The 16,147-nt window shown below is 54.5% G+C and overlaps 1 protein-coding gene across 3 annotated transcripts in view; it reads right to left on the reverse strand.

The window, feature by feature from the left end:
• The window catches only part of CARM1 (coactivator associated arginine methyltransferase 1), a 44,037-nt gene that overhangs the window by 6,740 nt on the left and 21,150 nt on the right, over positions 1–16,147 (reverse strand). For all 3 annotated transcript variants that reach the window (XM_055428881.2, XM_055428883.2, XM_055428882.2), the window contains exons 2-8: positions 9,845–9,970; positions 7,874–7,980; positions 6,860–6,964; positions 4,202–4,312; positions 2,973–3,150; positions 1,093–1,183; positions 829–910 (exon numbers count right to left, since the gene is read on the reverse strand). In XM_055428881.2, the coding sequence (XP_055284856.1) occupies positions 829–910; positions 1,093–1,183; positions 2,973–3,150; positions 4,202–4,312; positions 6,860–6,964; positions 7,874–7,980; positions 9,845–9,970 (800 nt within the window). The remainder of the gene's footprint in view (positions 1–828; positions 911–1,092; positions 1,184–2,972; positions 3,151–4,201; positions 4,313–6,859; positions 6,965–7,873; positions 7,981–9,844; positions 9,971–16,147) is intronic.

The raw sequence follows: 16,147 nt of genomic DNA on the forward strand, positions 1-16,147 counted from the left end.
CACATAAAAATAATCCTAAAACTGTATGCACCTAATAACAGTAATGTAAAAAAAAAAAAAAATCAGGCAAAAACTATCATAACTGCACGGAAAAATAAATCTACAATCAGTAATAGACAGGAAAGGCAAATAAAAAAATCAGTAGAGACAGAGAAGACTTGACCAACATGATTAACAAATGTGACTGAATTGATATTAATATAACAATGTACTCAACCAGTGATTGGTACACATTTTCTCAAGGAAGTACACAGGGAACATAAACCAAGAAAGAACACATACTGGGCATAAAGCAACTCTGAACAAACTTCAAAGGACTGAAAGCATACAGCGTATGCTCTCTGAACACAGAAAAACTTAAGAACAACACACTGATTATGCTATACTCAGAGAGGAAAAAAGGGTGAAAAATATATATATATTTGTATATGCACGTTTAGGTATAAGACTTCTAAAAGATATACAACAGACTGTTTGCTTATAAGAAAGAGAACTGTGTGTTAGGGTACAGAAGTGGGAGGCTGTCCACTTTTATACTTTTTTGATCTCAATAATTAAAGTCAATCAAACAGAATCAGTTCATCAAGGATCAATGCATCTGATAACAAGTACTGCATGCTGTGAGCTGAGTACTCTGCATGCCTTGCTACTTTATTCCCAACATCCCCGTGTGAGAGCCCCCTGCAGGGGCAGAGACTCAAGAGCTTCAGTGGCTTCCCTCACGCTGCACAGCTTGCACAGGCCTGACAAGAAAGCTTCCCTCCTGTTACCCCAGATGAGGCCATGCCCAGCGCTAACTCCAGGAGTGCCCTGGGTGCCCCCACTCACCACCACAGGCTGCCGGAAATACTCGTCCACTGCAGCACCTCGGAGGGCTGACAGGTCCACTCCGTGGAAGGATGGCTGGTACCTGCAGAAAGTGCCCGCCCCCCCATGGTAAGGTCACCAGCTGCAGGAGACAGGCGGGCCAGATTGCCTTCTCTCCCAGCTAGCCCTCCTCTGGCCCAAGTCTTTTAGGTCCTATGAAGGAGAAGGAATGAGAGAGAGGTGGGGCTGTCCCTGAGAAGGCAGGACACCGAGGGGCACACTCACCAGAAGTTGGCCTTGGTGAACTGCTCCATGTAGAGCTGCTCGTCTGTGAAGGGTGCCAGGTGGACGTCTCCAATGGTGGGGAACATGTTTCCTGGGAGTGGGGGCAGGGAGAGGTGCTGGCATCAGGGTGGGACATCCAGCAGGGCCTGGCAGAGCCTCAGGGGGTCCCCGGCCCCCAACTCTGGGCGTTCCCAGCTCCTCACTCCCTCACTCACTCGTTCATGCATCCACGCAGTGCAGAGGCACCGAGCGCCTGCTCTGCCAGCAGCCACGGAATACTGACACCCACCTCCTCACTGAACCTGGACAGCTGGCCAGGGAAGCAGGAAGGCCTAGCCTTCCGAGAGCTGGGAGACAGGACGGCACCTGCCAGGGGTCCTGCTCCATCAGCTGGACGGTGTCTCTGGGACTGGTGTGCAGTGGGGAAAACAAAGCCAAGTGCTCTGGACAGGGCGAGGGTGAACCCCAGGCCACGCCACCACGGCCTCAGCAGAATCCCCTTGCACAGGCCTCTGCCAGGCAGGGTGGGCCACGTGCATGGCCTGAAACAGGGTGGGGCTTCCATTTGTTGACTCAAGGAACAGACGGGTGAGTCAGGGCCAGTGGGAGGAGGGTCAGGGCTCAGGAGCTCTTGCCTACTTCTGAGTCTGGGGCCCTCAGGCACCTGGTCTCCAGATGCGGGGCTCCCTCCCTCCTTTTATCCGAGGAGGCACCAGGAATCTGCCTTCCTTCAGCTGCAGCCGTGGGGTGGGGAAGGCGAGGTGCTCTCTGGCCCAGAGGCCCCAAGCCAGGCCACCTGCCCCTGGAGCATCATGGGCAAGTGCCCTCCTTGCCTGAAGGTAGCTGAAGCGCAATTGTGGGGGTTGGGGGAGTTCCTTTTAATGCCCTCAAAGAGCTCCCTGAGATGGAACCAAGCCATACTATTGCAGGCTGAGGGGAAGGGGCTGGGCAGGCTGCCTGACCAGTGGGGTGAGTGTGGAGCTGCCCACGGAACCCCAGAGCCCAATGTCCCAGGAGGAGGAGACCACGCTCTGCTGGGGCCACCGCTGCGCGTCAACCCAGCTCCACTCCCCCCAAACCCTCCTACCCTGGCCAGCGTGGCCCACCACCAGGGCCAAGCATGAGAAGAGCAGGTAGAGGACGAGCCTCAGGGCAGCCTGGCTGCCCATACACCTGGAGAGCAGGACAGAGCTGTGGGGAACAGCGGTCCCCTCCCCGCTCCCCACAGCCCGGCACCCGCCCCTACAGGGCCCGCAGGCGCACTGGCCTCCACTCTCTGCCCTGGCCACAGTCACCCTGTACCGCAAGCACACACACATAGCCCCTTTCCTGTACAAAAACACACAGATGGAGACTCGTGCCAGAGGCAAGCAGAGAATGGACACAGCGGCAGACGTGTGTGGCCAAGTACAGACCTGACCCCAGTGACACAGAGGCCACACAGCTGCGCCCCAGTGCCAAGAAACCCCACCCCACTCACTCACACCACCCCCCACACCCCCCACTGCCTCCTGGCCCTGAGGAGCGAAGGGCTCTGTGAGGCTGAGGGCAAGTCTATAAGGCTAGGGACAAAGATGCCAGGGTGGCTCCTCAGGGAAGGTGCCGGCAGAAACCAACTCTGGCTCCAACCACAGCCCAGCTGGGCACTGTCCCCCGAGGGCACGAGATGCCGAGGCAGCCCAATGAGTGGCCTCATTTGGGGCCCAGTCAGCTGGGGCTGGGTCAGGGTAGGCACTGGGCATGAAGGCATCCAGGCTGCCAGCACAGGCCCGCGGGCACTGCGGCACACCTGCACTGACCGAGTGACAGCCAGGCATTCCCCCGCAGGGGCCCTGGGGCCCCAGACCCAAGCAACAGCCCATGCCAGCAGGGACACTCACCGCCAGGCCGCAGGTACTTCTTGGCATGGAGGTAGCTCTCAAGCATGCGCTCATTGAAGAGCATGTAGCCCATGGGCTCCGAAATGATGATGTCCACTTGCTCAGGCAGCGAGACCTCCTCCACCTTCCCAGGGATGACCACGATGCGGTCGGTGAGGTTGTTACTTTTCACCAAGACCTGGGAGTGGGCAGGCCACAGGGGTCACAGAGGTCCTCTCAGGGAGGGCCTCAGTCCACACTCGGCCACCAGATCCCCCGCTGTCTCCCTGGTAAACATGCTGACTGCAGCTGTGAGCAGCCTTGGCCCGCCAGGAGGTCACTGCAGCCCCACCCTTCTCGGGCCGGCCCTCCTGCAGCTTCCCAGCCCCTACTGTCACCTCAGGAGCGAGGACAAGCAGGCCTGGCTAGGGCCACCAAACGTCAGCTTGGACACACCTTCTGACCCAGCGATCCCCAGTGCTGGGAGGTGTGTGCTGCAGACACAACCTCACCACGAGAGGGGATGCAGGCACAAAGCCTCGGGCGGCACTGGTTTGTGTCAGCCTCAGTGTCAACTACAGCCCACACACAGCAGCCCAGCCAGGCAAAGGGAGGCTCGGCAGCCACTAGAGAGAGGGGTGAAGCTCTGTACACGACAGATACAACCCAGATGCACCATAAGGAGAGCAGAGCCAGAAGCCAGACGGCGGTGTGGATGTTCGTATGGGAGGGGCAGGTGGAGAGCCCACGGGGGTTCGTATCTGAGTTCATATCTCTCCCTCTGCCAGGAGGTCTAGGTGATTGGGAGCTGGAGGTGGGGGAGGGAGCTATCCCCACTGTTTGTCTTTGTAGTTTTTAGGTGTTAAACTCTGAATGAAGGCTTCAGTGCCAAACAACATAAACCAACAAAATGAACTCCTGTTGTCCATCTTTCAAGGGGGGCTCACAGAGAAGGGCGGCTTGCCGGGGGCCAAGATCCCACCCTGGTCTGTGTGACTGCATAGTCCTGCCCCGAAGACCCGAACCACCCCCGAATCTGGTGGGCAACCACTCATCACGGAAGAGAGACTCTCTGAGGCCCAGCGAGCCCTGCCCCTGAAACCACTCAGTTTGGGGGACAAGAGACCCAAGTAGAGAGTGACATCCCCAGGCCTCCCTGGATCCAGGGGTCAGTCTCCTGGGCTCCCAACCAGGCTGAAGAGGCCCAGAATAGGGGGACGAAGACAGGCTGGGGGCCCAGCGGCACTGACCTCGGCATGCTGGGCCATGGTGCTGGCCTCCACTGCATAGATCTTTCTTGCTCCAGCCTGGGCGGCAAAAAACGACAGGATCCCAGAGCCACAGCCAACGTCAAGAACGATCTAGGGGAGGAGGGGGCGGTGAAGTGATATGACAGTAAGGATGGGGGTGTCACGGGGCATTCGGTCCCTGCAGACCCACCCACCCACCTATTGAGCCCGCTCCCACCCTGCAGCCTGCTGTCCCTCCACATGGCCAGCTGCCCCCTGAGCCTGCTCCCAGCGGAAGCCTGCGGTCTGGATCCAGAGGTGGCAGAAGGGGAGCTTCTGCTTCTGAGCACAGCGGGGATGTCAGAACCAGTACCCTCTCTGAGATCCAGTTCAAGAAGGCATGGCCTGGGCCATCTATGGGGCATGTGGGAGTGAGGGCTCACTAGGTCAGGACACCTCTGAGCCCTGCAGGCAGCAGGACCACTCGGACACAGGGCCGACTGGCCCGGCCCACACAGCTGGCAGAAAGTGGCAGCCCCCGACCCCAGGCCCTACAGGGCATCCCCACAACCTGAGAGGAAACCTGGGAACGGTTCCCACTTGGGTGCCCTCTCCAGGGCTGCTGGGCCCCGCAGCACAGGCTCTCGGCGTCCAAGCCACAGCATGGCAGGCTACCCCGTATTCCGGATTTGTCTGACTGCCACCACGTGAGCAGAAAGCTGGGATAAACGGGTCTGCTGGTGACACGCGTGAGCTAAAGGAGACCTGCTCTGGGCGTGGGGCTGGGCATAGGTTGAGTGCCTGATGGAGACATTGGTGCTGTCGGCGGGTGGGGGGGTGGACCTTGAGTGCCTCTCAGAGCTCTAGATGAACAAGGAAATGGATCTGCATGCTGGAGGAGCTGGAAGGGGCTTCGCTGAAGTAACTTGGGCTTCCCGGGCCACGAGCACTGCCCCAGTGTGGCCCATGCCAGCCGCCAGGGCACACAGATGGCCACCATGTTGACGATGACTCCTCCCCAGGCTGCAGGGGCTCAGGCCCTGGGCCAGGGGAGGGCGGGAGGTAGTGGTGCTCAGTGACAGGAGGGGATTCTCAGCAATGGTGGGGGGGGGGCATGACCTAGGCGCTGGAAAAGGTGGATGCAGGTGAATCACGTGGAGAGAACCCCCTAGATGTGTACAGAAAACCACAAACTTCCATGTGGCAAGGGAAAATAAACTCCAGAGGACTTTCCTGGCAGTCTAATGGCTAAGAGTCCATGTTCCCAATGCAGGGCCCCGGTTCAACCCCTGGTCAGGGAACTGGATCCCACATATTGCAACTAAGACCTGGCATAGCCAAAAATAAATTAAAAAAAAAAAAGGGAAAACAAACTCTAAGCCACAGGAAGAGAAAGGAATCAACTTTCCCCTCTGAATATATATAATCTGGTCTCTTTTTAATCATGAGCATATAGTTGACTCAAACAACATGGGAGTCTGGGATGGCAACACTCCTTCCCAATAGAAAATCTGAGTATAACCATTCAGCGGGCCCTCCGTGTCCACGGCTCCACATCTATGGATCCAACCAAATGTGGATCGTGAGCATGGTTGTTCACATCCATCAAAAACAGCCTGTGGATGAGTGGACCAGTGCAGGTCAAGCCCGTGCTGTTCCAGGGCCAACTACCAGTGAGTAACAGTAAAAAGATTTTAAAAGGAACTAGGAAGTGACTAGATTCTATTTCATCCATGTAACTTAATAGTACGTGCCAAGACACAACATTAGGTGGGGGAAAAGTATTTTGTAGGAAGTGAATGTGGAATACAATCCTATTTTGTGTGTGGTTTAGTTGCTAAGTCGTGTCTGACTCTTTCGACCCCATGGACTGTAGCCTGCCAGGTTCCTCTATCTATTTTCCAGGATTCTCCAGGCAAGAATACTGGAGTGGGTTGCCATTTCCTTCTCCATATTTTATATATATATATATATATTTTTTTTTTTTTAAAGATTATAACCCAGGGTGGGAGATGGGAGGAAGTTTCAAAAGGGAGGGGTTATATGTATACCTATGGCTGATTCATGTTGAGGTTTGACAGAAAACAAGAAAATTTTGTAAAGCAATTATCCTTAAATTAAAAAAATAAACTAAAAAGAAAAAACAACTCAAAAAAAAAAAAAAAAGATTATAACCTGAGGGACCTCCCTGGTGGTTCAGTGGCTACAACTCCGTGCTCCCAGTGTAGGGTGCCCGGGTTCGATCCCTGGTCAGGGAACTAGATCCCACATGCGACAACCTAAAAAAAAAATAGTTCCCACACGCTACAACAAAAAGCCTGGGTGTCTCAAGTAAGACCTGGTCCAATCAAATAAATAAAGAAATATTTTTAAAAAAAGATTATAACCCTAATGTGTGTATATATATATATATGCTGATATAGATATATGCAAGGGGAAAGCATCTGGAAGAGGGCTTTATTGTTGGCAGTGGCTGTTTTAGAGGGAAATGACAGAGGCCTTTCGTGCCCGTCTGATACACACCAGACTTCTACAAAAAGTAGATTCTGCTTCTACAGTCCGAGAAAGAAAAGACAAAATCAATGAGCAGAGGAAAAAGAGAAGAGGCCACTGGGGCAGTGAGGCACGTGCGCAGCCTGAGGGCAAGGGAAGGAGGGCAGATGAGACCTGCCGGCTCACCTTGTCCTTGAAGTCTGTGTGGTTCTGTAGGATGGCGCGCTGGTAGGTGCCCGTCCGCACATAGTCCTGCATCATGTTCTGCTGCTGGGACAGGTAGCCATAAAACTGGAACAGAGACATGCCAATGGCACAGGGCACGCAGCCGGCAGACGGCCGAGGCCCCGGCTGACCCTGCGACAGAGGAAGGTCGGCTTCGGGCAGAGATCAACTTGGGGAGGCCGCATCCCTTTCCGCAGCCAGCTGCTCCAGGGGAGCGGGAAGCTGGAGGCGGCCCCCGTTGGGGGGGGGCGCCCCACCACCGTCACTGTGGCCAAAGGATGCAGCTGGATGGCTCCTGGGCCACGGAAGCCACCCAGAACTCAGACACGCCACAGGCGGGGTTCTGCAATCGAGGGCCACCTGCCCCATCTCAGGGGACCCAAAGAAGCGGAGGAGCAGGTCAAACAGGACCCTAGGGCTCAGAGCGCCAGGCAGGTGAGGTGCTGCGGGGTCTCTCTGTAAGACAACCAGGCGGTCGGGAGGCAGCGTGGCACCTGGGCCGGGGCAGCAGGCAGACCTGGCTTCCCATCTTGGCTCTGTTGCATAATAGCTGTGTGACTTGGAGCAAGTCACTTAACCTCTCTGAGCCTCAGTTTTCTCATCTGTAAAATGGGGACAACAATAGTACTTACCTCCTAGAGCTACTGGGAGGGTTTCAAGTGCTTCCATACGCATCAAAGCGCTGGAGCCAGTGCCTTATGCCCTCCGTGCTCAGGACACGGTAATTGTGCTATTGTTACTCAGAAGGCCTGTGAACCTGAGCTTCATCTGCACTCAAATCCTTCCAACAACCCTTCTAGGCAGGCACTGGCATCTCTGTTTCACAGATGAGGAAACCGAGGCCCAAGCAAGCACAGGACACTCGTCTAGGGTTACTCATTGAGCAAGTGGCAGAGCCAGGACGGGAACCCAGGTGCCATGCAGCCTCCGGGGACCACCAAGGGCAGCAGGCTGGCCCAAGCACCGTGTACCCACCTGGAAATATTGCACAGCAGAAGACTCCTCTGTGCGCTCACTGAACACCGACCGCTCCAGGGTGTGGCCTCGGCAGGTTTTCAGGATGTTATAGAAGGAACAGAAATCTGGAAGGGGGAAGCCAGGTCATGCGTGGCCCACTCAGGGGTAGAGGGTTTGGTCTAGGCATGCACCTGACTTTTCTACCTTGAGCATGAGTGATCTGAAAATCCCCACCCCCCGAAATGTTGAAATTTAAGGAAATGAAAAAGGACAGCCACATGGGCCACGTGGTGGCTGGCATGGGAGAAGGCAGGTGTCAAGGGCGATCGTGTTCCTTGAGGCTGGTGGGAGTGGGCCCAGGCGCACATCTGCCAAAGGGCAGCTTGGCCAAAGCTTTCAAAGAGTAACCCGGGCATCAGATCTCTAGGATTTACCCCAGTAAAGAAGCACAGGTCCACCCACAGCACCTGACAGTGTCTGTGGGTGGCAAATAGACACAGGGACATCACCCCAGTGTCCAGTCAGAGGGGACTGGAGGGACCCCAGGGGACACTGAGCAGCACGTCAGAGGACCAGTCACCAGCGGTTGGCAGAACCAGATATTATGCAAATGAACTGTGTTTATCAACATGAAATACCGACCACAGAATTGTATCAAGAATAAGAAACAAAATCAAATCATGAAGACAGGTGGTACTGTGGGGGCTGGGGGAGAAGGAAGGGGGAGTGAGTGTTTACTGGGGATGGAACTTCGGTTTAGGAAGAAGAAAGAGTCCTGGCAATGGATGGGGGAAGGGCGCACCACAGTGTGAACATGCTGTAACAGCTCTGGAGTCCAGACACTTGAACGTGGTTGCTGGTAAATTTCTGTGTATTTTAACAAAGTGAACTAGAAGATGGTATCTTTAAAATACACAGTGTGGGGAGATACAGGAAGTTCCGGAGCTGGACAGTGGTGACGGAACGCACTCTGCTGCTGAAATGTATGCTCAGAAAGGGTTAACATGGTAAAATGGTTATGTATCCTTGACCACGATTTAAGAAACTGATAGGATGTGTAAGGGCAAAAATTAGAATGCAACTATCCATAGAACAGATAAGGGGGATTTATAACATGAACATCTACTAATAACCCTGGTGGTGTTTCTGTAACTTATTTTTTTAAACAGTGAACTGGGATTGGTTTTGTATAAAGAAGGAACTTGGGTGGAGCCTAAAAATGCTTCCGGTGGGAGGTGGTCAGTCACCTGGCTGCCTTCTCCCGACCTGGCCAGCTCCCAGCTCTGAAGCCGGGCCACAAGAAGCTAGGCGGTTTGAGGGTCTGGACCGGGGACGTCTCCCCACTCCATCAGAGGTACTGAGACAGGTAAGGTGTTCTGGGATTGCAGTGGGTGGCCAGGGGCAGATGGCTTCCCCACTCTGGCTCTCCCACCCCAGCCCCTGCGCTGACCATCAGGCTCACTGATTACAGCTCTGCAGGGACCAAGACCTTCCAGGGGTCTCCAGCCTGGGGCCACCTCTCAGAACCATTCGCCTGGGGCTCCTCGAGTCCAGTAGTAACCTTGTGTGCCCCCAAGATGGGTCTGCCTGGATCCCTCCAGCATCTCCTCTGCACTTGGACCTCTGGAACTCGCCCCACCCCATCCACTGCTGCATCTGGGCCCCTGACCCCCACCTGAGGGGCCCCTCCAAGAGGCCTGGTGGGTGGCCGGGAGGTCAGGATGGGCCTCTCAGAGGAGGGGACATAGGAGCCGAGCCCAGAAGGACCCAAAGGAACCGGCGAGGTCTGGGGCAGTGTCCAAGCAAGAACATACTCTTACTGTGGACATATTTCTGTTGGGGAATATTTCTGATGTGGGTGGGTCATTCGTTGGGTCAGATGACCCGGTTCTGATTCACCCCAGCTCCAGGTGCCCCCCAGCCATGCTGGGAGCCTAGGCCCCCCGGCTCTGGGCATCCCGTAAGCCACAGGGCAGAAGGGACACGTACCGCTGGGTGTGGCGAACTGGAGTAGGACACTGTTGCAGCCCAGGGTGATGATGAACGACTGCTTGCCCACCCGGCTGCACTCCGTCTCCCGGGACACCGAGCACTTGAACACACACACGTCTTCATCTGCGAGGGGAGGGAGGTGGGCGTGAGCTGGCAGGTCCCAAGGCCACCCTTCCCATGCCCCCCAGATCCTCCCAGGGTGCCACAACCTCTCCCCACCAAGTGCTCCGTGTGCCCTGCCTGCCCAGCCCACACTGAGGGTGAGGCAGTGGCCTATGAGCGTCCCCGGCGGGGACCCAGGATGCACTCTGTCCAGCAGGAGAAGACAGTGGTTCACAGGGCGACCAGGATTGAGGTGGGGGGAGGAGGTACATAGGCACTGAGGGGGCCCGGGGGCACGCACCTCTCCGGGAGGGAGCATCTCCTGGTGCCAGACCCCATGTGGCCCCAAGGTGGGAAGACACAGGGGAGCAAAGGGCAATCTGGCAGGGTCAGAGGGTCATGGGAACGCAGCAGGGTGCCCCGCATCCAGATGATGGGGTTGGGCCTTCCTTCACCAGCCCCTCTGCGTCATGTGGGGGCATCTTCAGAGCCAAGCAGGGGTGGGTGGGAGTCAAGAATCCCCATGGCGCCTCTGCTTCCTCCAGCTGAGTCCTTTTCCTTCTTGAATTTTTTTTTTTTTACCACTGTGGGAGCTGAGTTCTCCAACCAGGGATTGAACCCAGGGACACAGCAGTGAAAGTGCCAAGTCCTAACCACTAGGCTCCCCCCACCAGGGAAGTCCCTTTCTTGCATATATGGGGAGTGTGGCCATGCGAGCCAGATAGCCTGCATTCACGCCCCACCTATGCCACTGAGGTGTCACCCAGGCAGATTTGAATCCTCGGTTTTCTCATCTGTCAAGCAGAACTAACAGTGGGCAGGGGTCAGACCCAACACATAGACAGGAAGCGCTGCATCCCTGTACTCGCCACTATCACTGTTACTGGTCATTCACCCAAAAAGCGTGGGGTGCCCCACCTCAGCCAGTGAGACACCGCATCACCAGGAGACAAAATGACCCAATGCTGTGCCCCAGATATGTCCCCTGGGGCAGCGGGACAGAACCCTGGTCCCATCACCAGGGGACAACAGACAGTGCCAGCTCACAGGGCAGTCTGCAAGACAACCTCCTGGGTCGCCTCAAAACGGCCAAAGATGAAAAGAAAGACAAAAATTGCTGGGAGCTGGAGTGAGGGCTTCCCTGTGGCTCACTGGTGAAGAATCCACCTGCCAGTGCAGAAGCCACAGGAGACATGGGTTCGATCCCTGGGTCGGTAAGATCCCCTTTGAGAAGGGAATGATTACCCACTCCGGTATTCCTGCTGGGATAACTCTGAGGACAGAGGAGCGTAGTGGGCTTACAGTTTGTGGGGTCACAAAGAGTCGGACACAACTGAGCACACGTGTATCCTGGAGTGAAGGAGACTAAAGAGACGTGACCAGCAAGTGCCAGCTGTGACCCTGAAATGCAGCCGAATGAAAACCTCTCAGCAGCGATGAAGCTCTACTGGGGACATGTGTGGACTACAGGTGCTTTGTTCTTAGTGGGGGTGGTGCGGGGGGGAGGTTGCACCATTCAGCATGTGGGATCGTAGCTCCCCAGCCGGGGATCAAAGCTGCAACCCCTGCACTGGATGCTCAGAATCCCAATCACCGGAGCAGCAGGGGCGTCCCCAGGTGCTGTAACTTTAAAAGATCCAGATGTGACAAGAGCATTATTCTGTAAAGGAATGCCCCTTTTATTGAAAGATACATATAGAAATACAGTGAAGTTTCTTGTGATGTCCACAGCTTGCTTTCAAGGGGCTCATCAAATCCACAGCGACAACAACAAAATATATTTACAGAGAGAAGCATGAGTACAACTGTGGCAAAGTGTTCCCAATCACCCCCATAACAGTCAAAACAATCTGGAAATACAGTGGTAAGATGCACAGGTTCAGATTTCAAAACGCATTACAAAGGTACAATAATCAAAACAGAACAGCACTGGCAAATGGAGAGGCATGGACTGTTATGTCAGCAGAATGAGACTCCAGAATAAACCCTCTGTTTATAGTCATTTGATTTTTACCAAAGGTCCTGAGAATATTCAGGGGGTAGAATATAGTCTCTTCAACAAATGGTGCTGGGACAACTGGGTCTCCTGTATGAAGCTGGACCCCTACCTCACGCCACGTATTAAAAAACACCACCCAACTCAAAAGAATCAATGACCTAAACAAACATAAGAGTGGAAACTGTAAAACTCTTAGGAGAAGACAGGGGTCAAGCTCTGAGACCTGGGATTTTGCAATGGATTTCTCAAGACGACGCCAAAAGCAAACAGTTTCAAAAGGAAAACTACATACATGGGACTTCATCAAAATTATAAACTTTTGGAAGAATTCCCTGGCTGTCCAGAGGTTAAGACTCTATGCTTTCACTGCCATGGGTCCAGGTCAGGGAACTAAGATCCCACAAGCCATGTGCTGTGGCCAAAAAAAAAGAATTAATAACACACACACACACACACACACAAATAAGCTTTTCGCATCAAAGGACAGTATCAAAAAAGTGAAAAAACAACCTACAGAATGAGAGAAAATATTTACAAATCATATATCTGATAAGAATCTATTGTCCAGAATATATAAAGAACTCAACAACTAAAAGATAACCCAATTCTAAAAATGGTCAGAAGGCTTGAAGAAATGTTTCCCCCAAGATATACAAATGACCAGCATGTGAAAGGATGCACAGCATTATTCATTAGGCACCTGCAACTCAAACCATAATCAGAGGCCACTGCTCACCCAGCAGGATGGCTACAATTTTAAGCAAAACGTGGGAAATAACACATGCTGGTGAGAAATTGAAACTCTCAGACCCTGCTGGTAGGAACTCAGAATGGAACAGCCGCACAGAATTACCATTTGACTCAGCAATCCCACTCCTAGGTATATACCCCAAAGAACTGAAAGCTGATATTCAAACGAACACTTGTATGCAAATATTCAAAGTGTCATTATTCAAAACCGCTCAGACATCCATCCACTGATGACTGGATAAAGAAAATGCGGTCCATCCACAGAACAGAATATTACTCAGCCATAGAAAGAAATGAAGTCCTGACACCTGCTACCCCGTGGACGAGCTTCAGAAACGATGCCGAGTGAAAGAGGCCAGACACAAAAGGTCACAGGTGTGCGATCCCATTTATCTGGAACATCCAGAATTAGTCAATTCAGAGACAGAAAGCAAACTGGTGGCTACCAGGGGCTGAGGGTGGGAGAATGGGGAATAACTGCCTAACGGAAACAAGGTTTTCTTTTTGGACTGATGAAAATATTTTGGAAATAGAGGTGGTGGTTACCGGATACTGTCAGTACAATAAAAGCCATTGAATTGTTTTTTGTTATATGAGTTTTATCTCAATAGAAAAAGCAAAACGTTCCCAATACGTGAGTCTGGATATGAAGGGCCGACGGGTGCTTGCTGGGCCCCCTGTTCACCCCTGGTTTGGTCTGAGCCCAAAGTCTGGGCCACAGCCTGGAGGGGCTCCTGAGGCCACAACCTGGGTTTCCCCCAGACCCCCTCACGTCTCAGGAGCCAGGGGCCCCCTCCTGGGGTAGCCTCCCGACAGCGGGCAGGAGGGAAGAAGGGACTGGGGGGTAGCCCCAGGGTCACGGCCAGGCCACACCCACAGGGGGCCCAAGGCAAGGTGCTTCTAAGTCCAACTGTAAATGGGTCTCAGGAACGGACCTAAAACCGTGACGCGGTACCCATGCCCGTTCCTGGGTCAGAAAATAAAAGCCAATCTGTCAGCTACTCCTGCGTGGTGGCAAACAGACCAGGGAAGGCCTGTCTCCCTTTCTGCCAGACCAAAACAGCCTGACAACCCAAGCATCTGCCTGGCGGCCTGGCGCCAGGCAGGCAACCACAGGGACCTGTGGCCAAGGGAAGCTTGGCTGCATTCAGAGGCCTGGGACAGGGAAGCCAGGGCGAAGGACAGCCTGAGCGGTCTCATCAGGCGTGGGCCCCCCAAAGCCCACGGGACCAGCATTTTGTATACATCATAGCTATACAACCACAGGTCGGTCCCTTGTACGCAGGGGATGGTCAATAAATATCCGAAAACCAAAAGAAAAAAAAAAAAGGCTGAATCAAGCTCCTATCTTTTTTAAAAACCTCAGAAGTCAGAGCTCTTGGACCAGCAGTCAAGGACCTCCCCTCCCAGCCCCTTCCCAAGGCCACACTAGTGCCCCAGTTCCCACAGTGGGCAGGGCTCCGACCTTTGCACTTGCACTTCCCCTCTCCCCGCCTCACTGGGAGGGGCCCTCAGGACAATGGACAGAGCTGGCCGCTGGGCCAATGGTTCCCCTCTCCACGCACCTCCCTGGGGCTGGAGCTCAGGCACAGCCTGCCTCCTGGACCCCCAGGGGGAGGGGTTCCCAGGAGGGGGCTTCTTCCCCCAGGAAAGGGGCCTGGAGCCCACAGGGCCTGGACCCAGCTGCGGGTGAGCTGTGGAAGAGGCAGAACTGGTCTCTGGGCTCTGTTTCCAGAAACCGACCCAGAACACACCACCTTCATCACCTTGGTGGGCACAGAGCAGAGAGGAGGGCTGGCAGGCTGCCCTGTCGATCTACCTGCGGGGGGGGACTACGAAGGGGGCTTCAGGCTGGGAGGGTGTGCGGGGTACCCTCCCAGCCAAGTTGAGCAGGGCCCGTGTCCCTCCTCCCTGCAGTGTGGGACAGGCGGGCTGAGAAATGAAGGCTCCGAGGACGCTCACCAAGATGGGCTCTCAACAGGGAATCAAACTCACTCAGATCAAGGAGTATTAGGCCACAGCCACTGAAAGCATGCCTGCCCTGCTCCTAGACCAGGCCTGACACCCTGGGCTGGCCTCCCACCCACCACACTGCGAAATCTGTTCCGTTGAGGCTCCAGGGCCAGGGGTCGAGGGGCTGGAATCACCAGGGACAATCTACAGGGAATGCAGCGCTCTGGGGGTGTCGGGGGGGGACCTGGGAAAACACGCTATCAGTCTTGCTCTCTGGGCAGCAAGGCCCCCGAGTACCCAAGTCACAAAGGCCGAGTTTCCACAAGCTGCTAGGGCCAGCACCCACCTGTACCCTGCTGAGGTGAGACGGGGCTAACATATCAGACAACTTCCCAGGCACTAGGCTCTGCTCCTGCACTTTCCATGGACTCTTCACTAAACCCCTGTATCTCCTGTTACTGCCCCAAAGGATCAGAGCAGAAACGGGGCTCACTCAGATAGGTCGGGTTTCCTGCTCAAGGCCACACACGAGCGGCCGAGCCTACTGGCTCTGGGTCTGCGCCCCTGGGTGGTGCGCACACCACCTCTCCGCGCTTCCTTGAGCCAGCACTAGGGAGTTGTGGCCACAACTTTATCTGTAAAGGACCCAACATGTTTCAGGCCATTTAACCTCTGCTACTGTAACCCAGGGGCTTCCCTGATGGCTCAGTAGGTAAAGAATCCGCCTGCAATGCAGGAGATGTAGGAGACACAGGTTGAATTCCTGGGTTAGGAAGATCCCCTGGAGGAGGAAATGGCAACCCACCTGTGTTCTTGCCTGAAAAATTCCCACAGAGGAGCCTGGCAAGTTGCAGTCCAAAGTGTCACAAAGAGTCGGACCTGACTGAGCAATTGAGCACACACGCACGCACACACAGTGACTCAACCTCACCACAGACACTACGCAAAGGAGCAAAGGCGCATGGCTATGTGTCAATAAAACTGTATCACAAAGCTGACAATGGAGTGCAAGGAGACACCCTCCCCAGCCCTGAGAGGGTGAGGAGAGCCGGGTGGCCAGTGACGAGGATCCCCAGGGGATGGGGACTGAGGCCAGGGACGCAGGGGTACTGTGGGAGGCTAGAGATGGCACCTGACTCGGCCAGGGAGAGAGACGGGAACAAATTCTTCAGCGAGAGGAAACGGCACGTGGGAAAACAGAGGAAAGGGAGCTATGATATGCTGATTAACAATAAACATGTATTTAGTCGTCTTTCCTGGCGCTGAGCTCCTAAAATTTGCAACTTCTCAAGTGATTAAGAGCAATAAACGTGGGCTTTCCTGGTGGCTCAGTGGTAAAGAATCTGCCTGCCAATGCAGGAGACACAGGTTCAATTCCTGGTCCAGGAAGATTCCACATGCTGCAGAGCAACTAAACCCGAGCACCACAACTCCTGAGCCTGTGCTCTAGAGCCCGGGAACCACAACTACTGAAGCTCACGCGCCCTAGAGCCTGT

Source organism: Moschus berezovskii, chromosome 8 (assembly GCF_049115385.1).
Source record: "Moschus berezovskii isolate FMDL1 chromosome 8, NW_MosBer_1.0, whole genome shotgun sequence".
Lineage (NCBI taxonomy): Eukaryota > Metazoa > Chordata > Mammalia > Artiodactyla > Moschidae > Moschus > Moschus berezovskii.